The following is a 24,831-nucleotide window of genomic DNA, read 5'->3' as shown; positions in this document are numbered from 1 at the left end:
CCAGAGGAATGTGCCGATCACTGCTGCTGCTTCCTCTGCCACTGTGCCTGGGCCAATGCAGCTGCCCCCGCTGCTACGGTGCTCCTACCACTGTGCTTTCCCTGCCATGCCTGTGGTGTAGTGGCAGTAACACGGCAGAGAGGGTGCAGCTCCCACAGTTGTGGTGGAGTGGCACAAGCAAGGGCACATTTGTGGTAGGATGGGTATGGATTGAGGGGGGCAGCATTTAGCTTTAAGCAACTTTCTGTTCCATCCCATCTTTTGATGATGTTTTTGAAGATATAATTTTTCAGCATATGAACCCCGAAATCTGGCATCTGCTCCAAACTTAGGCCAAAGTGCTGCAACCATTTTGCCACATTTTATGGTGCAAACACCACATTCTGCAGAGCCCCCAAGCTGAGAAATTTATGCATCAAACTGGGGTTCATAGTTAACTCCCCCCCCCAAAATCCAACATTGCCCGATTTACTCCAAACTTGTGCTAAAGTTTTACAATTGCTTTGTTGTGTTTTGAAGCACAAACACCATGTTTTCTGGTGCATCCCCCCCCCCACAGAGTAATACTTCAAACCAGGCTTTAGATTGAATCGGACACTGTTATATTTTAAAGTCCATTCAATATCTGTCAAGGCCCATACTCAGAGCAGCTTCACAACATAAAAATGCAGAAGGGAAAATATATCTCTCACAAGTCAATATATTTTCTTTCTTTTTTTTCAATTTATAGAATGCAATTATGAAAATACAGAGCATTTCAAATTGGTTCTAGTTCCAAAATCTGACTGTTCCACTCTACTGCTTACCCCAAGGGTGGGGAACCAATGGCCCTCCAGTTGTAGTTGGACTTTGATTCCAGCCAGCATGGCCTTTGGTCAAGAATGATGGTTGCTGTAGTCCAGCAGCAAGGACCACAGGTACCTGACCACCTAGGCTTTCCTAGTGGAATAAATTGAGCAACCTAGAATGAGCAGGACAAAATGGGACACACACACTGTAAATATATTTTCAGTTTTTTCCGTAAGGAGCCGTTAAGAAACATTATAACATGAGAGGACTAATATATAGCTGCAGCAGAGAATGGAAGCTGATTCACATTTAGTATGATGCAATTACCCAGTTACATTTTTGACATAACGCCCCATGTTTTCCCCCCAACAGATTGTTTTACAGCATTCATTCAGAAAAATACAGAAGAGATAGCCACAGAGGGGAGAAGCACAACAATAACTTGCTTCTATGATATGGAATACAGATTTGACAATAAATATTGGTGCCGAGGAAGTTCCCGAACATCTTGTGATATTTTAGGAGAAACAAAGAAGTTTGTAAAGTGGAACTATAAAAGCAGATTGACACTCCTTGATAACAGGAAAGGCGTCTTTTGGGTGACAATGCACCAACTGACAGAAGATGATTCAGGAACATATTGGTGTGGAATTGATAGGCCTTTTGCTGACATAATGACTTCAGTGAAACTGAAGGTAAATAAAGGTAAGGTGTCATATGAGTCTCATCACTACCTTTATTGTTATAATGCAAATAGAAATAAAGTTCTTGTTGTCAGCTCTGATGGAGTAAGTCAGCCTCGTAAATACAGTAACTACACAAACGTTACCAGCCTCCATTTTTTATACTACCCTGTATTTTCATGCTGGCCAAAGAGGAAGGGATGTCCTTTCCTCTGTGGTAAGCATTAAAGCCTGGTTGTTGTTTTAAAAAGGACTTCTACCAAGCAGACTGGTAGAGGAGGGACAAAATGGCAAAGTGATCTGTCCCCTCTCTGCGAGTCTCCACCATTTCTGTGCTTGGTTGTGGACAAAGAAACTTTCCTTCCTCTACATTTGGAATTGAAACCAAGAGGGCTGGCAGAAAAAGGACAGAACAATGTATCCTTCCACTGGTAACCCTTCTCCCTTGCCAGCATAGAATTTCATGTGCTCATCTGCATAGAATTTCTGGGCACTTAGGGATACCAGGAGGGTTGTTAAATACAAGGCTGGATTACTCAGTAGGCACCAGTCATGTTACATTAGGAAGGCCAAGTAAAGTATGCATAGTTTCACCCCAAAACTGGCATTCCAGTTACATATATAACTGGAGCAAGTAGTTTATGCACTTACAGTGCAATCTTATACAAGGAGTCTTTGCCTGTTCTCATTCATGCTGCTAATATCAAAGTGTCACACACCTAACCTTAGATCACACGAGTAAGGTATTCAGTTGCATATCTCCATTTTGTGGGAGTTGTCTTTTGTTCTCAAGCAACCAAAGACACAGCTATGCAAATGAGTCTCTCCTGGAGAAAACAGCCTCAGGCTGGAATACAAGCTAATGGAAACTATGTGCGGAGAGAAAGACCTTTGATTTCAGTTCTGTTTAGACTAATCTTATATTACTAAGAAGATGTACCTGTGCTTGGACAAGCGCTTGATTTTATGCCACTACTTGGATGTAACATAATTTGCTTTTCGTGTCTCTTTGAAGAAAGTTATGTTAGTAAAGCTTTGGAACCATAATTTGGTCTGGACAATTCTTATTCCAAGAGGAGTTGGTTTTTATTCATCCTATTGCTTCAAGCTGTGCAATATTAATATCTGCAATATGCCCAGATTCAAAAAATCCAAGATGTTTTTTTAAAAACTCAGTGGAATGGCTGTCATGCTGCTACTCTGGCCTGTATTGATTGCTCTAGCCATTTCCTTCTCTATGGCACGTTATCCTATTGGGTTTTTTTAAAAAAAAAACAACAACAGCATGTTCTTTATAATTTTTCTTCCCTCCCACTCCCATTGCAGTATGGGGAGGAGCAATCATGACCACTGAGGGGAGAGGAAGTGTTTAATTTCCCACATGCCATGGTCTTAATATAAACCACAGGTGAGGGTTTTTTGAGGGGATGAGGTGGGGCTGATTGCAGTGTTTGGTAATGTTTGGTTGCTGGCTGAGTAGACAGGCCCTGGACTATACCCACATCCCAGCTCTTATCAGGCCATGACGTGCAAGCCAGTGTCTTCCCCGGTCTATTCTAAGGTTACCAGATTTTTTTCAATGAATCCGGGGACACTTTTCAACTTCAATGGATTTTGTATGGGGACTGATTTGTAAATCCAGGGATTGTCCCCGGGAAACGAGGACCTCTGATAACCTAAGTCTACTCTGGCTTGTCCCCTTTTGTTGCTGAGGACAGACCACTGATGGCAGAACAGGTATCTGAGCTTCCATGCCTGCAATGGGGAGACTTGCCAGAACAAAAATCCTCTTCTGCCTCCCTCTCCCTGACAGTTAGAAAGATCCACTTTACCTTATGGCCACTCTGATGCCAGTTCCAGAGACTCTAGGATCGTACCCTAAACCAAGAATTATTTTTCATTATTCATTGCTTGCACAGCTAATAACCATGAATCATTTCTATAGTATTTTTCAGTGAAAAGAGTGTACTACCTTTCTCATAGCACAAGCAATTTGCCCAGGACTGTAAATATAACAAATTATATTTCATTGCTTTTTTTCAGCTCCTTCAACACGTCGCCATGTGCAAACCAGTCCTCCCTCCACTCCCTCATCTACAGCTGAGGTTACTACAGCTTTCCCAGATATTTCTGATTTTAATTTTAATGCCTCTCTGTCTTCCAATGCCACTTGTCATCATAAAGTCACAGAAAGGTAAGTGCCATCTAATCACAAGATTATATTTGGTGGCTAATGTTGCATAAACAGAATCCACATTTTGTTTCTAAATCAACCTTTTATTTCTGCTCTGAGCCCCAGTTCATTATCTGCCACATTCCCAATAAAGGAGACAATGAAAAAATGTTGTACTTGCCAGTTTAGGGGTAGGGATACTCTGATTGGGTTTGAACACAAAATTTGGTAAGTTCCCTTTGACTTAATCAGTGAGGGTTAAAACTGCATGTAGAATAACATCTGACCATAATTAGCATAACTATTTATGTGTCTTAAATGCACCACTTTTATGTGACTTCAAAGTATCACTTTCAAGGACTGGGAAGCTCAACCACCAACACCCACTTCCAAACCTTATCTCCCCCACTCATGCACCTGCTATTTGCACTGATAAAATGATTTGTGAAAGTTGTGTTTAGTATTTCCCTGGGCCTAAGGCAGGCACCCTCTTAAGCAGTTGCTCCATGTGTTTTATGATTGTTATCTGCTTTCTTGCTGGAGGCAAAAACTAACATTTAACACCTTTTGTTCTGCAGCAATCAATTGTGGGGGTGAGGGGTCCACAGTTAAGGCATACGGTACAACGCGGGTGGCGCTGTGGGTTAAACCACAGAGCCTAGGACTTGCCAATCAGAAAGTTGGTGGTTCGAATCCATGATGGGGTGAGCTCCCGTTGCTCGGTCCCTGCTCCTGCCAACCTAGCAGTTGGAAAGCACGTCAAAGTGCAAGTAGATAAATAGGGACCACTCCAGCGGGAAGGTAAACGGCGTTTCCGTGCACTGCTCTGGTTCACCAGAAGCGGCTTAGTCATGCTGGCCACATGACCCGGAAGCTGTATATTGGCTCCCTCAGCCAATAAAACGAGATGAGCGCCGCAACCCCAGATGTCAGGATGGTAGTGTGTATCATCACCAGGAGAGTAAAAGCTTGTCTTTCCCCATCACAACATACAGTGCTCATAATGGTTAAATTTCCTTTAGTTGAGATACGACTCCAGTTTGTAATTTACTTTCTTGCAAAATCAGTAAGAGCAATTATTTAGGATTTCCCCCTCTTTCCTCCTCTGTTTTAGAAACTGGAATTATAGCCCTTGGGGGATTCTACGCTGGGTGTTCATGGTTCTTCTCGTGGCTTCTTTCATTCTGATTCATTGGAACATCATATCTATATAATGTAAGAGTGTATTTATTGTCAACTATTACCCTGAGGATTATTGCAGTCTATTTAAGAGCATATTGGATTTATTAGTGAAAATCTTTGGCCCAGGAAAGCAAAGAACTGTAGAGGAGAACCACTTTCCAAAGCTCCTCCCTCTTTTCAGCCCAGTGGGCTGAAGAGGCTTGGCGAGGGCTTCATGCCCACCCTTCATTGTGGGGCAGAGGGGAGCGTGCCTCAGGCCTCACTCACCAAAACATCTCAGGCCACCCCTGGGAGAAAGCAAATTCCACCTGCCTAATCATCAGCAAAACCAGAATCCTTTATCCTAATCACCCATAACCAATTCAACCTTATTGTTGAGAGTAGAATGCAGAGAGCAGTAATGTCATGAACAAGTTAAGGAGCTATCAATATTTGTTCCCTATCCATAAAATTGTGACTGTTTATTTAAATCCTGTCATCGAGTCGATATTCTTTCTTTGTTTCTGCAAATATTGTAATAAAGGAAAAATATGATATATTGGGGGGGGGGGGAACAGCAGAATATAATAATGAGGATAATTAATCAGAAATGGAAGTTGAGGGAAGTCCAAAGAGAGGGAGGGGGAGATGTTATGCAAACTATATATTATGGATATAAGTATATTTGTGATGAGAAAAAGAAAACCAATATTTTTTTTTAAAAAAGGAGGTATCAAATTTCGGAGATCTCAAATTTAGTAAAGCATCCTAAAATGAGCTATTCTCCATGCTATAGGGGAAAATGGCACTAAATGAAACTGAGGGGAAATGGTCTCCCATTTTATGCAGCAGGGATTGCAAACCTGTGGTTCTCCACAGGTTGTTGGCCTACAGGTTGCAGCATTCCTGACTGTGGGACATTGCTGGTTGGGCCTGGTAAGGAATTGGAATCCAACATCACCTTAAGGAACCACAGGTTCCATAGCCCTGTTACAAAGGATGACCAGAGTGAGCAAGTTTAAAGTTCTGTTGGGTCCCCCCCCTTTTTATTTCTTTGTCTTTTAAAGTGCTTTACAAAGCTTTTTTTTTAAAAAAAAAAACCCAACAAAACAAACTAGGCTTCTTTTTGCAGATGGCAAAATGAGATAAACCCAGTGAGTTGAGTTGAAATATGTGGCCCAATTTTCCAAATATTCAAAACAAAACTATATAGTTATCATTAATAATAGTTATTAATCAGTCAATCCAAGCCATTGAAAGATGGAATGCTGTGCGGAAGTGTGGTCACATGAGTGACTTTTGGCATCACGGAAGGCACACAACACCTAGACATCATCATTTTATTTTATTTGGTGATTTAAATTAAAACAAAACAAAATAAAGGCAGGTTGAGTGCAATTCTAGTGCAGGAAAGTTTTCCAGCTCCATTTCTCTTAGAGTAGCAAAGCAGAGCTAGGCATATTTTATTAGAAGTATATATTAGGGATTATTTTGTCCTCTTCTGTTTTCAAGGTTCTCCTAAAATGAAAAAAGAAGGTATTAATTGGAAAAATGAAGAAAAATCAGCAAATGGAAATAGAAGATCTAACTTAGAGGCACCTTGTAAAGATCCCATCACACAGAGACAAGGTGTGAAAGAAATACTGGAAGTAATAGGGGCATGCAGTGCCAGATTTACGTATGAGCTAAACCAGCTATAGCTTAGGGCCCCACTCTCTTGGGCCCCCCCAAAAAAAATGTAAAGGAAAAAAACCTGGATGTACATTTCCAAAATTTAAGATAAAAACAAATAAAATAAAACCTACAGACAGCAATAGTGTTTTGTGTTTATTAAATTACCATATAGCATATATTCAGCACAAAAAACAGCGACAATTTGTTGTTGACAAAGGACAGCTGGACATATAAAGGGCCCCATTACCTTCCTTAGCTTAGGGCTCATCAAACCTAAATCCGGCCCTTTGGGCATGCAGACAAAATGGGGGTGCGTGCCTGTGAAGTTTGAGCAGATCCATTCCTGATTCAGAACAGAATGCTCTGGTCTAAACACAGCTTGCTCCATCCCAATTCTGGAAGCAAGGACTCCTCTGTGAGCAGGGAAAGTGCTCTACAATAAGCTATTGATTTAGCAAACATCGTCTCCATCTATATTTTGTGGCCCAGGCCTCTAAACACAACAGCACCCATCCATTGCAGGGGCTGTACCCTTTTCTTTTTAGGAATAGGCTATCCTGTTTCCATACATCAGACAGAGAAGGAGCAGCTGCAGGGATCTTGCTTCCCCTCCTCCCAGCTCCAACGGCCAGTTGCCCTGGAATTATACTGTTACCATCCATCAGCTGTGTTTGTGTGTGTTGTTCTATTCTGTTGCAGGGGCAGATTTTCATAAAACAATACCCTGAGCAAGGACAAAATTTGGTGGCACCCCATAATATTTATTTTCACAATAATTCCTTTTGGCACAATGGATCTTCTCAGTATGTACCTCTATAAATATATTATTACTATTGTTATTAATGTTATTTTTTGCCCCCTTAGCTCAGCACCCTGTGCGGGAGAACCACCCACACTGCCCTAAATTTGGCGCTGTTCTATTGCAAACTATTGCCATCTACGCTCTGGTAATCTCTAGGTTAGATAACTTCAACTCATTATACACCAGGCTTCCTATGGAGACTTGGAAACGTCAGCTGGTATGCAATTCCGTGGCCAGGTTGCACACTGGAACATATTACACTGTTCCTGGCCTGAATGCACTAGCAGCCTATCAGTTTCCATGTCTAGTTCAAAGTGCTGGATTTGACCTATAAAGCCTTAAATGGCTCAAGACCACAACACCTCAAGGACCGTCTCTCTCCAAATGAACTGACCTGAACCCTTCAATCATCCTCTGAGGCCCTTCTTCATGTGCCTCCTCCATGAGACGGCTGCAGGGTGGTAACACCAAGTCGGGCCTTTTCTGTGGTGGCTCCCCATTTTGTGGAAGGCTCTCCCCAAGGAGGTTTGACTGGTGCCTTCATCACATATCTTTAGGCTCCAGACAAAAATGTTTCTTTTCAACCAGGCGTACGGCTGATTAACATTCTATGTCCTTTTAAAGGTGTTGCGGGGGGGGGGGTATTGGTTGGGGTTTGGGGGTTTTTTAAAAATGTATTTTGTGTTTTCATTTTGTATTTTTATATTGTGAGCTGCCCTGTGATCTTCGGATGAAGGGCACTATACAAATTTAATGAATAAAAATAAATAAATTGTAAGTTGTAAGGTTGCCAGGTCAAGAGCATCCCAGACCCTAAGATTTCAGGGCTCAAACCTGAGACCTAGAGGCGACCCCAGGTGATGTCATGGAGGCAGCCCTTAGTTTTTCTTCTTCCCACCACTGAGCCCTGGAGACAGAGGTTAATTGGTAGAGGGGGAGGAGAGCAGACCACCCCCTTAGAATGTATGCAGTAATTTGCAGCCAGCTCTAGCTGGACTGAAGCTTACAAGCTACATGCATAGTCGTCTTCATTATTATTATTTTTAAGGCGCCTTCACCCACCTGGGGATTGAAACCTTTCCCTCTGCCACCTGGAGGGAACCAGGGAAACCTGGAGATTTTAGGTCAGCCCTGGTGACCTGTTAATCCTTGTAAGCTGCCTTAAAGGTTTTCCGACTGAAAGGCAGGAAATAAATCTTGAAAACAAACTAAAATACATCACTGTATTGAGAAAGTGTTGGAGTTTTTACACTTTACTGGGTGAACTGCTGAATGGAGATGGTTGGACCCAAATGCTAACTTAACTCACCCAGCCACCTTGCCTTTCAATATAGTGTCTCACTTCCGGAGATGCGTTGATTGCCTCTGTGAGTAAGCGCGGCTGGGCTACACCATGAGCTTTCTTTGCAATGTATCGAAACAACTTTACAGCGACAACCAGGAAAGCTTTTTCATATGCTAGCTCAGGATTCTGAATTGTCCAGGTCTTGCTGAGAGTCTCGACGTTTTCTTTGAATTTCCTTCCCTGTAAACAGAGAATGGAAATTTCTAACATACAGTACACGCAAGACTGCAAAATAAAGGGCCAATACACTGGGAAAGCAGCTGTAATATGCCACACACACACACACACAGGTGAGCTGGCTTGCCCCCACGATTGAGGGGGCCAGCATGCGAGACATAATCATGTCACACGTGTGTCATGCATGCACCCCCTTTAATTCAGAGCAGGGAAGTTCCCTATGAGCAGAGACTGAGGTGGTGTTTTTTTGTTGGAGAGGTAGGAATGTATATTACCTCTGCCTCTATGACCTCCCGCGCTGGTCTCTCCAAGTCTGCATTAAACTGATCTCCTAAGCGTCTCAGTGTATTGGCAATAGGAACTGGGTCAAAAGGGCTTGCAGCGCTACCTCCACCTTGGAAGAAAGTAAACAGAGACTTATGTTTTAAGTCCTAGTAACATTCTAGTAATATTAATTATATCTAGGCGTAACCCAGACAGCTTTAGGCACCGTCTGGAAAGGGCTACACAAAACTGCTTTCCCAAAGAACACACAGTGAAAAAGGCAAGACTACACAGAACAGAGGGGGGAAGAGAACAGAGCAAGCATGGAAGGTGAGGTGGAGAGGCTGGAAAAGGTTTATTTTATCTTACATGTATTAGAGAGAAATTTCCACTCAACCTGCAGCTGTCCAGCCCATATATCTTCGGTCATCACACCTAGCTTTGATATTCTGGCAGGGATACAGGCGGTTATGAAGCATTAGCTCCTGCATCTCCAAGCAGACACCAACTTCCTCTCCTCTTGTAACAGGAGTGGGTCCATTCCTCCCACCCTCACCCCCAAAACTTAGATGTCCACCAGCTGGCGCCAAATACAAAAGAAGGGCAGATATACACTTAGAATTAAGAGATAATGCACCTCTAAAGGTATTTTGCTTCACAAAATAGCTCTCAGGATTAGAATTCAGATCATAGTCCCAACACACAAAAATCTATTTACTGGTTTCCCCTCTTTGTTCCAGCAAACTGACTGGGGTGGTACTATGTGTTGTTATTCATCATGCGAAAGTCTAGGCTGGATGAATCCCAAGCCAGAATTAAGATAGTTAAAGCTATGGTTTTCCCAGTAGTGATGTATGGAAGTGAGAGCTGGACCAAAAAAAAAAAAAGGCTGATTGGTGAAGAATTGATGCTTTTGAATTATGGTGCTGGAGGAGACTCTTGAGAGTCCCATGGACTGCAAGAAGATCAACCCTATCCATTCTGAAGGAAATCAGCCCTGAGTGCTCACTGGAAGGATAAATCCTGAAGCTGAGGCTCCAATACTTTGGCCACCTCATGAGAAGAGAAGACTCCCTGGAAAAGACTCTGATGCTGGGAAAGATGGAGGGCACAAGGAGAAGGGGACAACAAAGGACGAGATGGTTGGACAGTGTTCTTGAAGCTACAAACATGAGTCTGACCAAACTGCAGGAGGCAGTGGAAGACAGGAGTGTCTGGCGTGCTCTGGACCATGCGGTCACGAAGAGTCAGACACAACTAAACGACTAAACAACAACATGTGTTGTTATACAGTTCAGTGTCAGAAATCCTTGGTGATCTGCTGCAAACCACCCAGAGACCTATTACCTACCTTTTGCCCAGCCAGTTTTACAATGCTGTTCCCAAATAATAAAAAAAATCCATAAAGGCTAGAGAGGAACAATGAACACTTATATGTTGCAGCTTCTTCTTAAATGCACATTAGTTTGCTACTGTGTGTTAAGGGTGACAGTGACTTCTTCTGGCCCAGCCTTAGCCATGCTGTCATGAGAATCCCAAGGCAAAAGGCTCCCTCTTCTTGTAGACCAGACCACATAAGGCTATGTGCATGCTCTGGCCCTTATAACATCAAGGACCGTCATCCTTGGTGCAGTGAACTCCAGAAAGCCCCTATGCATGCATGGTGGCATAGCTATCCTTTCCCCCCTCCTTCGGCAGGCATTATTTCCCAAGTATTTCAGAGCTGACCCTCTTGACTTTGCCTTAGCAATCTTGTTGTTTGGGGAAGCTTCCTCTTCTGAAATCAGATGCAGCCATGTCAGATTTTATTTGCAACTGGCCATTGACAACATATGGCTACATACATAGCTAAGCTGGTAGAGCATGACACTCTTAATACTGGGGTCATGAGTTCAAACCCCACACCGGGCAAAAGATTCCTGCATTGTAAGGGGTTGCAGAAGACGACCCTCGTGGTCCCTTCCAACTCTACAATTCTACGAATGTCTTCTATGAATTTTAATTTAATAGCACTATAAGAACTGCTCCCAAATAGCTCAACCATTATATCCTGCACCAGCTCCTGGGCACCAATCAAGATTAGGTCCAGCATCACCACACCTCCTGATGGTTCCATGATCAATAAGGTATCAAGGAATTTAATGTATCTGTCGTGACTTAACATATATGTGGCCAGTCTCTGTGAGGGTAGTTTAAGTCACCCATTACTACAACATTTCCTCTTTCGGGTGCTTCCTTGACTTCATTCTTCATCTCAGGATCTCCCTGTGCATTTCAATCAGGAGGGGTGATACCACATCCCCTATATTAAAATACTCCTGCATTCCAGTGAGTATAAAGGCCTTGCCTTACATGGCAATTTCAAGAGCCGGTATGGAATATTGAGATGGGTGCTGAAGCAGGGATTGGGGAGACCCAGGTTCAATTTTCCACTAGCTGACTTTGGGATACTTGCCATTTCTCGACCCAACCCTACCTCATAGCATTGCTGTGAGGATAAAATTTGAATAGTTAGGGAGCCATGTTTACTGCCTTGAGCTCCTCAGAAGGAGAGATATAAACTGAATAAGTGAGTTGCCAGTGCCCAGCTTGGGCTGACTTTCCTGCCATGTCCAAACGCCCTGAGTGTTAGTATTTAGAACTGTGCTAAGCTTTAGAGTGACAAAGAGCATGTTCAGACAAAACTCTCTGCTTCGCAGGAAGTTATGTGCCGAAAACTGAATTTGTGCTGCGTAATATGTAAAGCATTGCTCTTCTGGTAGCATCAGCTTACTTTGTGCTATGTTACTTCAGCATAAGGTTCCTAAAAAATGATATGTACGTTACCCTGATGGTGTGAGATCTGACTTTGACGTTGCTGGACTTCATCTCTTGTCTCACTGCCTTGAGCTGTAGCACGGGCAAGCAGGAAAGGATGTGAGCCTGGCAAAAGACATGGCAATTGTAACTTTCTATGCTACCAACGCCTTTCCTTTTTGGGTTGCTCATAATAAAGTAAGAAGCAACCATGACAACCGCCCAACTCACTTGGTGTCATCTTTGCAGTCGTTACACAGAAGAGCAATACATGAAATGATCTTGTATTTGCACATAGGTTTTGACTGAATTTCAAGGAGAAACCGCCTTGGACAGTTTCCAACTTGGAGAATGTTAAAAAATGCCTTCTCCTAACAGGTTTTAATTACCTGCAAAACACTTGAGTTACATCCTGTCATGGGTTAATTAGAGAGCCATCCTCTGCTGAAAGTGGGGAAATATCAGAGGAGGCAGAAAAGCAGGCAGGTTTCCTTAGCCAGCTTTCTGGTGACAGATCCAGGAACAGTCTTCTGCAGGAATCTGCTTTCAGTGACAGGTTATAAATGTTTGTGAGTGTGTTTTCCTCACCCCACCCCAATTCACAAGCCTTCATTTTGCCCGTTGTAAAATATGCTGCTAACATGTGCTCTTGTGCACCTGCTGAGAAGATACCGTATTTTTTCTGTGTATGACACGCCCCCTATTTTGGGGGACTCCAAATTAAGAAAATGGGGGGAAATTGCCCAGAGTTGTTCAGCTTAGGGTGGTGACGGCCCAGAGTGGTGGAGCTTTTTTTATGGGGGATTGCCGAAAATTGCTCACCCGCTTGACCTATGCAGCCACTCACATGCGTTGCCAAAGCGACCTATCGTCTGTCCCCTCGCCGGCAGTAGCCGCCAATCGCCCACCCAATCGCTGCAGCGACAGCCAATCAACACCAGCCCTAGCCACAGCCACCAATAACACGCCCAGTCACCGCTGATAATCTTCTGCTCACGGCAGCAACCAATACCACATCGCCCCTATGAACTATCCGTGTATAAGATGACCCCCAATTTTTAACATAATTTTTTAATAAAAAAAACCTCATCTTATACATGGAAAAGTATGCTATATGCATTGGTAAATATATACAATTTGGGGGGGAAATGTACGGTAATTTAGGGTGGGTAATAATTGAGGGGATAAGGACATGTACATACCATGGGCTATACCCCATCACAATCCACTAGGTGTGGATGGGAAACATTGGTTTAGAACTTAGAGGCATTTTTTAAAAAACTACTTCTCTGTGAACACCCCTGCATAATTTCACACATGGGAAAATTTAATAATAATAATAATAATAATAATAATAATAATAATTTATTTATACCCTGCTCTTCCTGGTTCAAAAAAACTGGCTCAGGGCGGCTAACAACAAATTTAAAACACTTAATTGTAAAAGCAGCATAAAATACTGTATAAAAACATGAATAACAATAAAATTCAAAGTTCAGAAATCAATTTAGGGGAAATCCATCTAATAAGCATTAAATAATCCCCAGGGCTAGCTGGCTGAAATAGTCCTACTTGGGCCAGCGAGGAGGCCAGGGGAGAATTAGCTGTGGGGTCTCAGAGTGGGTAATCTTCATAAAAGGGGAGGGGGATGGAAGAGAAGGGAAATAAAAGATCAGGCTGAATTCAAATTAAAAGCCAGGCAGAATAGCTCTGTTTTACAGGCCCGATGGAAGGAGGTTAAATCCTAGTCTCATGGGACAGAGCATTCCACCACGCCAGAGCCATCACTGAAAAGGCCCTGGCCCTGGTGGAGGATAGTCTGACTTCCTTAGGGCCTGGGACCTCTAAACTATGGTTATTCATGGACCTTAAGGTCCTCTGCGGGGAATACCAGGAGAGGCTGTCCTGTAAATACAAGGGCCCTAAGCCACAAACGGCTTTAAAGGTCTAGACCAGCACCTTGAACCTGACCCTATACTCTACCGGGAGCCAGTGCAACTGGTAAAGCACTGGGTGAATATGCTCCCATGGCAGAGACCCCGTGAGGAGCCTTGCTGCAGCATTCTGCACCCCTGGAGTTTCTGGGACAGTTTCAAGGGCAGCCCCGCGTAGAGCGAATTACAGTAGTCAAGCCTGGACCATCCCCGCCCCCCGCCCCCGATTTACTAAAAGGGGAACTTACATGTTTATCTAATATGCCCTTTTCTTCTGACTAGAAATCTGTTATCACAGACTCGTTTCAATCTCTTAGAAAGAGATCTTTACTGAAATTACAGTTTGGAAATAAAAGTGTATTTAGTGCATTAATCAGTGAACAGATGGCTAATCAGCTAAAGTGTCTTAAAACCAGCGGGCAATTCTAGCTGCAATGCACTACAACGTAAGGATTTATTAAGAACTTTCCTTATGCTCTTAACACGGAAGTGCTGAACTTTTAAACCAAGCCTCTTTGCTTGCATGTAATTTTAATCAGCAGTTCCTGATTACACAGCTCTAGAAGAGGGGGAAGTGGTTAGAAACCTTCATACTTCTCCATGAACAAATAATCTTACCTTCCAAACGCACACTTGCACCCTGGTACTGTAGGACACGAAATTCTGTTTTTGATTTTTGCCCCGGGAAGTCAGCAAGCAATGCTTCTGCAATCTGTTCCACCTGTTCCTCAAAAGTCATAGAGTCCTTCATGTTAGCTGTTCTCTATTCGAAACACAAGTCGCTGCCACGGCTTTCCACCAGTTGTTCTTCCTATGGCTGCACAAGTTTGCGCATGTAAAGTTTCTAGCACCCAGCCTCCAAGCAGGCCAGAATATATTAAAGCTAGATTCTCCTCAGACCAGGCTACATTACAAGAGGAAGCTTGTTCTTGTGTTGCAGCTGCAGCTACACCCATATCAGGATTAGCATAGCTATCTGCTTTAAACAGTAAAAGTCACCACAAGGAAGTCATGAGGGAGCAAAGTCTAGTACGGCTTTCTCTTCCTCTTTTCCAGAACCTCAGTCAAGTTCTTCTAAGAGCAACTATAGTTATGTGCATGGTAACTATGTATTAGCTTCTCACATTCTGTTCATTATAGTATTTTTACTTGTTTCTTGCAAAACAAGGAAGTATTCCCTAGATATAATATAATTATATCACTCTTTTCAACTTTGAGATCTTTCCAAACCAAATAGTATGTTAGACATGGAGGAACAAAAGGTGCATATGGAGCAGATAAAGACTAGCACAGTACACTAAACAAGAGATTTATGTTTCATTTTATATATCAGTTTCCATCTACAATGAGTAAAGTCTGGAGTGCAAATACAAATACAGAACTCTGTTTAGTACTAATTGTTCTGTGTCACAACAATGCAATCCCACATGTGTACACTGTTATAAGCCTCAATGAGTTCAACACGGCTTACTCCTAGGTATGGATATGATTGCGCAGCCTGAGGAGGCTTTCAAGATCCCAAATAAATCTTACCACCATGTCTTACCACCATCGGTGATTTATTACTTTTGTTGTTCAGTATTTCCTGGCATTACCTACGGCCAGGTTTTAAACCAACCCCCCACCACGTAGTCAGTAATGTTCTACTGTATTATCAGATTTTAATGTTTTATCCAGAGTCATTTGTGGGTTAGTCTTTTCCTTTTATGTTTTTTAATAGGCAAGTGTAAACTGTGCTCAAATCATAGCCATGAAGTTTGCAGGTAAAACTGCAAGAGTGGATATATTTATCTTAGAATAGATAATCTGTCCCAGAGATACATGTTCCTATTTAGACCGCTGTACTTTTGTGCAAAAGTGTGTGTACCTCAAATTTGGTCTGAAGATTCCCCCTCCCCCTTCCATTTCTTTCCCACTCAAGCTTCCCATTTAGACAGTTCCACCAATTCTTTCCGCTAAAAAATGTGCATAACCTTTGCGGAAGGTTCTACAATCAATACCTTAGGGCTGTGACCACACACCTATCATAGTGCACCATTTCTGTACACGTTTCATTCTGATTAAATATTCCTAATCCCCTTCTATCAATTCTGAATCCTTTGGGGAAAAATCTGGCTCTGCGACATTAATGGGTGAATAGAGTTCATGGGAGTAGAGACTGGTGGGGGAATGAGGAGAAAAGGAAGTCTTAAAAGAGGATCTTTAAAGATGATTGATGCATCAAACCCATTGTTGGGAATGTGCCGACCCCTTTAAACTATCCAAAGTAGGCCCAATCCACTGTGAAAGGCAGCTTACAAAAGATTCTCAAAATAAAAATCACTCAAATCCACTACGGGAACCAAAGTAACATAAAACCAGCATTCTTCAAGCAGCCTTCCCCTCCCTCTTGCTTGTTCTTCTCTGGTGTCAAGCCAAGCAGCAGCTCCCACCAAAATATTCCAAGATAAGGGAGTGGGACTGAGCATCTGGATCTCGCTCAGCCTGCGAGGAAGCATTCCTCTCCTGTGCAAACAGTTCATAAGAGCTGCAGCATAATCTGAAGAATGCCATATGCAAACCGACTTAAGTCTCATCCTGTTCATGACCCGTATCAGTGGTCTGAAAGAATCAGGATGTCAATCCCGCCACTGTTCCCAACACAGTCTTCAAGACTGAGATGAAGGCCTGCAGTGCCTCTGGCTTGTTTTCACTCTGCTTCACCAACATTTGCATCTCTGCAGCCCCCACTTCAAGTAGCAGCTCTGTCAGGAAAAGGCAGCCTGTATCATCCTGGGCAACAAGGTAGGCCTTCCACAGCGGGGAACCAGCCTTGCTCATAGCAATAGTCTGGATATGGACAACCTGAAGTGCGGCCTGCACAGTGTCTGGCTGCACAGTTTCCTGCCAGGGAACAGCTTGCTGGCAGCCCAAACCCAGGTTTAGCCATGTCCTCTCAAACTGCTCGGCAGTCATGCACATGCTTGGTCTGAGAATCAGGCTGCTCGAACTGGTGTCGACAGAAGGAACCTCCTCTTCCTTTTCCGGTATCAGGGGCTCTGAAAAAAAGAGGAAACAAAAGCCAGAGTTAGGCAACACAGATCACTTTACATCCAGCAGGAACATCAGAACTGTAAGACACTTCACAGTCCATACTGAGCAGGCCAAAAGCAAAGCATCAAGCAAGCAGTGTCAGATGCTTAAAGCAGCATCTTTCAACGGAGGGTCTGGTTTTCATTCAGGAAAACAGAGTGTGTAAAGCCCAGAGAAATGGCCAACTGAATCCATTACCTTCATCCACCGTTGTGGGATCTTCAGAGGGACAATCTGTATGGGGAAGGCCAGTAACCCGGCTGGCTGTCATGGCTGCCCATTGCTCCTTGCCATATATAGGCACCAGTGAGTTAAAGTCAGAGGCCCACGCATTCACAGAGCCTTCAGCCTGCCCTTCCAAGAACCTCAGAGAGTGATCAGATGTAGGGCTGCAAAGGATCCCTTTTGCTTCCTCCATGCCAGCTTGCAAAAGACGATAGTAGAAGAGTGCACGATCCCGAACTGCCATGTCTCTCTCCTCCTCTGGATGAAATAAAGATGCGCTGTTTTATTTTTATTGTTCACCAAGACACAGACTTTTTATTCATCACAGCCCCTAGTTATTCCATGCTAAAGGGCTGCATAGACCTCTGCCTCTATACCCTTACCACCTCTGGGTATGTGATACTGGCAGTAAGGGAAGCAAGGAAAGAAATGATTCAACGTACACCAGTCTAACATTGAAATCTATGAATTTTTAAAGAACTGCAGAGTTTGTCAGACAATTCTCAATACATCTCATCCTCACGAGAGATGCACTGGCCTATTTCATAATGCAGCAGACATCTTGGAAGGCTTGTACTTACCTATGCAGTAATAGAGCAATCGACCCAACATGTCCTGACACTCAGCTGGACGTCCTATGAAGAGCCGCACCAAAGCTGTTAGCAGTTCCAACTTCACAACCGAGAAGGTCTCTGATTTCACATTCTCTACAAAATCCTCCAAAATATAGGGGGCACTGGGGACTCTCTCTCCATGTACGCCCAGCAGCCAGATCAGTGCTTGCTTGCCCTGAGAAAAAACCAGAATACCTCACAGACAGGGCCACACTATCTCACTTAGAACCCCTTACTTATACCACCAAGAGCTAGTGGCATAAATGTTCACAGACTGTCACAGAGAGTGGTGGGTTGAGCAGATCTCTGCAGAGTGAAGTGGGTTCAGACGCTGCCTCACCTGGTAATTCAAATCCCATATACTGCAGCCCTTTTGATTTGAAGATTCTGAAAGTGTATCCACATTGCAAAATGCAACTCTGTCCTATGGTTACCCCTTCACCCAGTTTAAGTTTACACACTACTGAATCAATAAAGCATTTGTCTTGCCTGCCTGCTCCTGCACACCTAGCTGTGCCAACAGCTTCTGAGTTAGCCAAATGCTAAATATTTTCTTCCCTGCTTTCTCACTTGAACAAAAGGTGGAAGGATACCCTTTTGGCCCTTTGCTTTCATATCAATGCATAACTCTAGAATGCTTCAATCAGGAGCCTTACCTTGACCGAACTGGAAAAGCAGAGAGGCTACATGGAAACATTCCTGTACAGGAGCAGCTCACCTTACATTTCTGGAGCACAATACAAGTTGAAATGCCATAGTTTTTTTTCAAACAGACCACATATACACAGTTCACCTAAGAAGGAAGAGATAGTGCAGACCTCCTACAAGACAGAGGGCAGGCTGATACGATCCCAGAATGTTTTGAAAATTAGAACTTCGATTTCTCGAAAGCATAATCTTAAAGGATTTTCATGCACAATTCTAGATTCCAAGTTGCATTTCACAACTCTCTTGGCTCACGTAAGACTCTTAACAGGCCCTCAACTGAGTCATTCCATGAGTACCATTCCCTGCCACTCACAAAAAGACACTCCCCTTACCTCACTGTCCTGGATGGTCTCCTCACAGCCACCCAAAGCCTGGGACACATTCTCTATACACTGCGGACACAACCACACCAGGTCCCGGAACACCTGAACTACAGCTACAATGTGAGGAAAAAAATATTTATGAGAACAATTTGTATGAGCTTTTGGCCCAAACAGAGGCCTCCAAGGCAGTTCACAATAGTAACAATTTCAATACTTAAAAAACAGACAAGATTTAAAGCCAGAATGAAACAGTTAAACAGATTAATACACACTAAGATAACAACAACAATTCATTACTTGTCCGCACCCATCTGACTGGGTTGCCCCAGCCACTCTGGGCAGCTTCCATCAGAACATAAAAACACATAAAAAAACTTCCCGTTACAGGGCTGCTTTCAGATGTCTACGGAAAGTCATATAGTTGTTGATCTCTTTGACGTGTAATGGGAGCCTAAGTTACTTGAGTTGGCAAGGCCCATTTGACAGCAAGAAACCAAGCCTTTAGCATCTTCAGTCTTGTGGAATGCTTTGCCAACAGAGATACAGGAGGTATCTGTTCCAACTTAGAAACACCTGCTGTAAACTTTTCTATTCTCATATATATATAAACAATTTCCAACTTTTACAAACATTTTAGCCAGAAAAACAAAATCTTTACAAATCTACAACACTGGTGTATGGAAATTATCCTGGCCATAGCATTATGCTCCAGCTTTATGAACACTTTCATGTTTCATCTGCATGGTTTGGGGTATTTGTTTCAAGCAAACAATTCTTTACACAACCCAGATACAGGAAACACTGTTTTCCAGTTTGCAAGCATGCCAATGTGGGCTGAAGTCTAATCTATCCAGCATCTGTAAGCACGTGATAATTTGAAGAAAAGGAAGTGAAGAGTGATCACGTGAAAGAGGCACAAGTAAGGAATGGTACAGTGAGGGAAACTGCAATGGAGATAGCACAGTTGTGTTCTGTAGGCCACCGAATGGAAAGGCGGAAACCAAATCTCAATCAGAAGGGTGGAGATAGTTACCTGAAGTTATATGCTCCTGCTTCAGCTCAAGGAGTTCTGTTAGGATCCTCACACACTGCTCGGTGTAGGTCCTTGCAATGTTGCCTGTAAAGCCCACAAAACAACCCAAGCTTTAGTTAGGCAGCTTCAACTTAAGCTTTTATCCAAGTAACACCACTGCAACATATTCCCTCTATGAGAGTTGAGATGGAGCAAGAAGCAGCTTTCTTTCTTCAGTCAAAATTACTTAGTTTTCTCAAACCCAAGCTGCTCTTGTTTTCAGTTTGGTGCTTGAGTACTCAACCAGGAAGATGGGAAGTGTCCCTGGAACACTGCGGTGCCCAAACAAAGTAGCCGGCTATTCAGACTCAGTAGCCCAAACTAGTACCATTAGTACCCCCGCCAGTGATGTATAGACTAGCACTGAATGAAGCTCTATCTCCCTGCCTGGAATGGATCAACAGTACTACTATCACTTTTGTAAATCAACAAAATCTTTAATAAACAAATAAAAGGGGGGAAAGGAAATAAAAAAAAAACAGTACTACTATCATGAATGTGATCCAATGTGTTCCAACTCTTTTGTAGCACCATACAGAATAATTTCACATATCCCAAATATCAATTTACCAAGGAGAGAACACTTTTCATTTCATTTTTTTTTGCTAACAAGATGTTTCTAAAAAATAAGGCTTGTATGTAAGTATATTCTTTAGAGGGGCTGGACCTAGATTTCTAGGAGACAAAAAAGGCAAAGACTCTTTTTTGGGGGGGGGGGGTCGTAAGCATTTTCTTAACTTAATGAATCACCAAGAAGTTCTGGTATTTCTAAATACCTGTCTTAATATACAGAAATATGACAACATAAGCACAAGTGAGTCAGCTCCAAGATCAGAGTGCGCAACGAACAAGAAAAACAATTCAATAAAAGAGGCACAAGCAGGTTGTTAGAGACCATCTCAAGGAAATGGGAACAAGCTGTTTTTCATAGATTAACTCTGCAATCCAAATCGCCTTTATGCTGGATGTGTGGGCGAGACGGTTTGATTGGCAGAGGTGTCCCTCTAGCCAGGTCTGCTAATCTCTGGGGCCAGGGCAGAATGAGCGGGTACAAAATCCACTGTATCTGAGCTGGCCCTGTTTCTCTCACACAATGGCATCATCAAGCCCAAGTAAGGCCTGATCGCTGCACCAGCTCAGTTGGTAAATAAAAATGTTTGCCTACCCCACCCCTTTTCCAGGCGTGAGTGGCAGAGCTGTGGATGTTGGTGGCCCACTACTGTTAAGTTTGGTTGCTCCCTGGGCAGAGTTTCTATTGCAGCCAAGAAGGGACAGAGTAGCCTGGCCATAAACAGAAAAGCAAGAAAGGGAGAAGACTGAATAAAACTGAAATGCAGAAAACTCAGCAAAGAACTTCTGGGCATAATAAATACTTAGAAAGAGGAAGCTGATACCACTAAATTGGGTTATTGCCAAGAATTTTAAAAATTCAGAAGAATAGCACATCCCCTACAGGCCAGAGAAATGCTGCTGTTAGCAATGGGGCAAATTCCAACAAGATGAGCCTTGACTTGAATGTTGTGTCTAATCCCCCAAATTCCCAACTACTTAGATCAGAACTAAAAAGTTAAATAAAGCTGCAGTCCTCAGACTAGCTCCACTGAACACTGACTTGCTTCTGAGTAGACATGCACAGGGCTGTGCTGTTGAGTTCTCATTTAACATGAGTAATGTTATCCTGTATACTGTTGAGAATTCAATTCCACGTATTATCAGAAGAATCTCAGATGAACTTTATGAAGAGAAGTGATAAATGTTTGTCTTTTCAGCAGCATTGCTGAAATCACTGGTAAACCTCAGCAAGTTATTTTGGACTACATGGCTTTAAGACTTCAACCATGAAACTACTATGGAACAGATTGTTTCACTTATTTCTATTCTGAGGGCCTTAATCTTTTTCTCAGTTTCTAAGGAGTTGGCAAATAAAGCATATGTTCTTCTGTCACCCGGTCTTAGAGAACATTTATTTGCATGGAGGAATCCTGCTAGCTCACTTACCAATGGCAAAGATTGCTCCTTGTGCAAGCTCTGCTGACACGTCAGTGCAGTAATCTCTTAGTTCCTCCAGTATCTGTGGCACGTTTTCATCATTCACCAGCTTGCACAAAACCTCCATTTTCTGGCACTTGATATAATGCGGTTCTGAATATGAGCAGAAGAACTTCTTGTAGTGGCTACTGAAATGGCCGGGAAGGCTGTCTAAGATCTGGCGCACATGACACAAGGCAGTGAAACAGAGTTCCCGACTCTCAGAGGTGCAAGCAGACAGGAGCGGGCCCTTCACTCTCACCAGCACATCTTCCTGCACATGTGGAAAGTCTCTGGCCAGCACTAAGAAAAGTTTCGTGGCAGCCATCACCACACTGGAGCTGCTACTCTTGAGATAGCCATCCAGCAAGTTAAGGATGTCAAAGAGCTCTTCTTCAGAGCGGGGATTGTAGCGCAAGAGGAAAGTCAGTACTTCACTCTGTCCCCACTGGTCTAGGTCAGGCATCCTACCAAGAGAAGAAACCCAAATCAGTACAGTGGCTATTGGGATTGCTAATTGCAATACCTTCGCTTGGCTTCCACAATCTGCCGGCCAATTATTTCCTAGATTTGCATCTTTACCCACCACTTGTAAGGCAGAGTCTGAGAGACCTGCTGGAAAACTAATTCTGCACTTCCACATTACTTTACAATTTAGGCGTGCAAAAATAGGAGTCTCAACTTATCTACTTGTTATGTTTTAATTAGAACAAGAGGTTTTCTGTAGCAGGTATGACAACTACTCTTCCTTCCCTAAAGGGAACTGAAAAGGAGAGAGGGTAAAATAGGTTGAAGAGTTTGGTGGGTACCAAAATAACTGCTGCTAATAAAAAGCAGGGGGATCTCCATCCCAGTGTTGCCTGCTGGAACTGAGTAGGAAGGCACTGAAGGCAAGGCTGGCTCTTCTGCTCAGTCGTCCACATGTTCAACTCTGATTGGTCTTGCCTAGCAGAGTGAGTGGGAGAAGGAATCCATTCATAGAACCCCTTCTCTACTGCAGAGAACTCTCTTGCAATATAAAAAACCCAAAATACCACATAAATATTTAACAGAAATAACATAATTAACCCAAAATATTAAGATTTGGGTTTTCAGAAGGCAAAATTATTGGACGGAAGACTAAGATTCCATACCTATATGCCCTCATGAGATGAACTAAGAAAAAGGTAAAAGTGATTTAGTAGCCTTCGATACTGATACTTGTTAGTTTCACACCCATATACTTGCACAACACATTTAAGTGCAGGAAACTGTGGGGCAGGGCCTAAGAAAGTAATGACTCACATGCTTGAAGAAAACCTTCATAGGAAAATTCTACAATTATTTTATCATTACATTACTAGCATCAGATTATAAACGGCATCTCAAAAACCCCCCAAGATTCAAATGTAGGTTGAAAATAATGCCTTTCCCCTCCTCAGCTAATATCCAATCATTCATTCTTAGCAAGACCCACAACAAGCAAGTTCTCAGTGCTGTACCTGCCATTTCCCAAACTGGATTGCAAACCGAGTATTATTCAGCAGAATCAGAATTTGCAAGGTAACCATCCATTTCCCTTAACCACCCATTTCCCTTATGTAAAATACATATACCCTTTTTTAAATGATCCACAAGGTGGCTTACTTCACACCCAAAAACATACACTATCACAAATGCACAGCAACAACACAATTCATAGACATTTCCGCAACTTCACACAGCAAGAGAAGGGCAATAGCTGAGTGACATACCAACGTCACCAATTGCTGGGCAGTTGACTTCTGTGAATCTACAAGCAAAGCACAATGGACTTCACAAACTGTTTGGGGGAAGAACCTACCTGTTGAGAAGATGGTGGGCAATGGGTTTGTTGATGACAACTCCTCCTTCATGTGCCAGGATCTCCTCTAGCGCCCTCAAACAATTCACCACTACAATAGGATCCTGGTCACGAAGCAGACTATATAGCTCATTAACTAGTGCGCCGTCTGTAAAAAGCATGGAAGTTAGAGAATTTCCCCAACTCTAATGCAATAATCATCTGCCTAGGAGAGTGCCTCTTGCAAGCAGCGGTGGTGTTATGTGCATGCACATGTAACAAAAGAACTCAACCCTCTCAATAACATGCCAGCTTCTTGCAAAGTACTGCTGCCAAGTGACTGGCAATAGGGAGAGTTTCAACCAGCAGGGCAAATACATTCTTAAAGTGGTATCTCACCTCCAAGGGCTTTGGGCTCAGTGAAACTATTCCACAGCAGCCATGCTGCAGTCTCTGCATTACAGCACCAAAATGACATGCTCCCATTTTTATTCTTGTATGAGTCTGGGAAAAATTAAATAGACTGAAAAATAAGCATGCATATTTACCCACTTCGCAGTCCCCTTGCAGTTTCTGCATCTTTGCACATCCGAGGACAGCGACTCTCCTTACATAGGAGGCTTTGTCTCGCAAACCATTCAGGATTGGCTGTTGGATATACTCCTGTATGCTGGGCATCCTAGGAATATTAAAGGGCCATCATGTCCTCCTAAATCCCTGTTTGTATATTTTACGTTACTCCGCAGTCTGCCATTCATTACATTAACAGACACTGCTGCTTTGCAACAGGCTTCCAATAGTTAGCTAAGACAAGGAAATGGACTTCTGACAGCTAAAAACTTTGGCAGGATTTGGGTAACGCTTGTACTGTACTAAAAACTAAGGTAAAAATAGAATAGTTTAAGAAAAATAGAGGAAAATATATCATGCAGTTGAAAAAGATTGAAAATGGAAACCATGGAAGGGTGGAGGGAAGTCTTAAGGATTCGGGGAATCCTAAATGTTGATGATTATGTCTAATGATTGAATTTAAATGTGTAGTGTAAAACTGAATAAAAAAGATTTCATTTTTAAAAAAGGAGATGGACTTCTGTTCTATGCACAAACCACTTTAAAATGGCTTCAGTCAGCTGGGGGGGGAAGTCACCCCAAAATACTACTTCTCATGTTAATTCCTTGTCTTTCCACAC

At 42.8% G+C, this 24,831-nt stretch overlaps 3 protein-coding genes across 7 annotated transcripts in view; all 3 read right to left on the bottom strand.

Moving 5' to 3' along the window:
- The window catches only part of PTPN22 (protein tyrosine phosphatase non-receptor type 22), a 40,206-nt gene extending 39,288 nt beyond the window's left edge, over positions 1-918 (bottom strand). The window contains exon 1 of one of the 2 annotated variants that reach the window (XM_081194695.1): positions 807-918. In XM_081194695.1, the coding sequence (XP_081050821.1) occupies positions 807-866 (60 nt within the window). In that variant the 5' untranslated portion in view covers positions 867-918. The remainder of the gene's footprint in view (positions 1-806) is intronic. The other variant, XM_081194694.1, reaches the window with a different exon arrangement.
- A 5,214-nt stretch (positions 919-6,132) lies between these two features.
- On the bottom strand, positions 6,133-14,963 carry BCL2L15 (BCL2 like 15). 3 transcript variants are annotated; one of them, XM_081194803.1, is made up of 5 exons: positions 14,417-14,963; positions 11,895-11,990; positions 9,080-9,198; positions 8,592-8,807; positions 6,133-6,324 (listed from the first exon to the last, which is right to left on the bottom strand). In XM_081194803.1, the coding sequence occupies exons 1-5, from the start codon at positions 14,547-14,549 to the stop codon at positions 6,286-6,288; spliced, it is 603 nt and encodes a 200-aa protein (XP_081050929.1). In that variant the 5' UTR covers positions 14,550-14,963; the 3' UTR covers positions 6,133-6,285. The 3 variants fall into 3 exon arrangements, with proteins under 3 accessions (XP_081050929.1, XP_081050930.1, XP_081050931.1); XM_081194804.1 differs by lacking the exon at positions 11,895-11,990; XM_081194805.1 differs by lacking the exon at positions 11,895-11,990 and having other exon boundaries at positions 9,080-9,192.
- Positions 14,964-15,091: 128 nt separating this feature from the next.
- The window catches only part of AP4B1 (adaptor related protein complex 4 subunit beta 1), an 18,342-nt gene continuing 8,602 nt past the window's right edge, over positions 15,092-24,831 (bottom strand). Inside the window, exons 4-11 of one of the 2 annotated variants that reach the window (XM_081194706.1) lie at positions 24,190-24,320; positions 23,663-23,810; positions 21,811-22,307; positions 19,774-19,857; positions 18,750-18,853; positions 17,677-17,884; positions 17,069-17,353; positions 15,092-16,836 (exon numbers count right to left, since the gene is read on the bottom strand). In XM_081194706.1, coding sequence (XP_081050832.1) covers positions 16,409-16,836; positions 17,069-17,353; positions 17,677-17,884; positions 18,750-18,853; positions 19,774-19,857; positions 21,811-22,307; positions 23,663-23,810; positions 24,190-24,320 — 1,885 coding nt within the window. In that variant the 3' untranslated portion in view covers positions 15,092-16,408. The remainder of the gene's footprint in view (positions 16,837-17,068; positions 17,354-17,676; positions 17,885-18,749; positions 18,854-19,773; positions 19,858-21,810; positions 22,308-23,662; positions 23,811-24,189; positions 24,321-24,831) is intronic. The other variant, XM_081194707.1, reaches the window with a different exon arrangement.

Source organism: Podarcis bocagei, assembly GCF_964188305.1.
Source record: "Podarcis bocagei genome assembly, chromosome: 5".
Classification (NCBI taxonomy): Eukaryota; Metazoa; Chordata; class Lepidosauria; order Squamata; family Lacertidae; genus Podarcis; species Podarcis bocagei.
This window is presented reverse-complemented; position numbering and strand designations above follow the sequence as displayed.

Bases quoted from the DNA above. Each gene is read 5' to 3' on its own strand.
- BCL2L15 (XM_081194803.1), bottom strand. From the start codon at position 14,549: ATGAAGGACTCTATGACTTTTGAGGAACAGGTGGAACAGATTGCAGAA. The intron at 9,199-11,894 runs GTAACGTACATA...CTTTCTTCCAAG, and splicing joins TCAGATCTCACACCATCAGG to GTGGAGGTAGCGCTGCAAGC. The intron at 6,325-8,591 runs GTGAGTTAAGTT...TTTTCATTTTAG, and splicing joins TTGAAAGGCAAGGTGGCTGG to GAGAACCTTGAAAACAGAAG.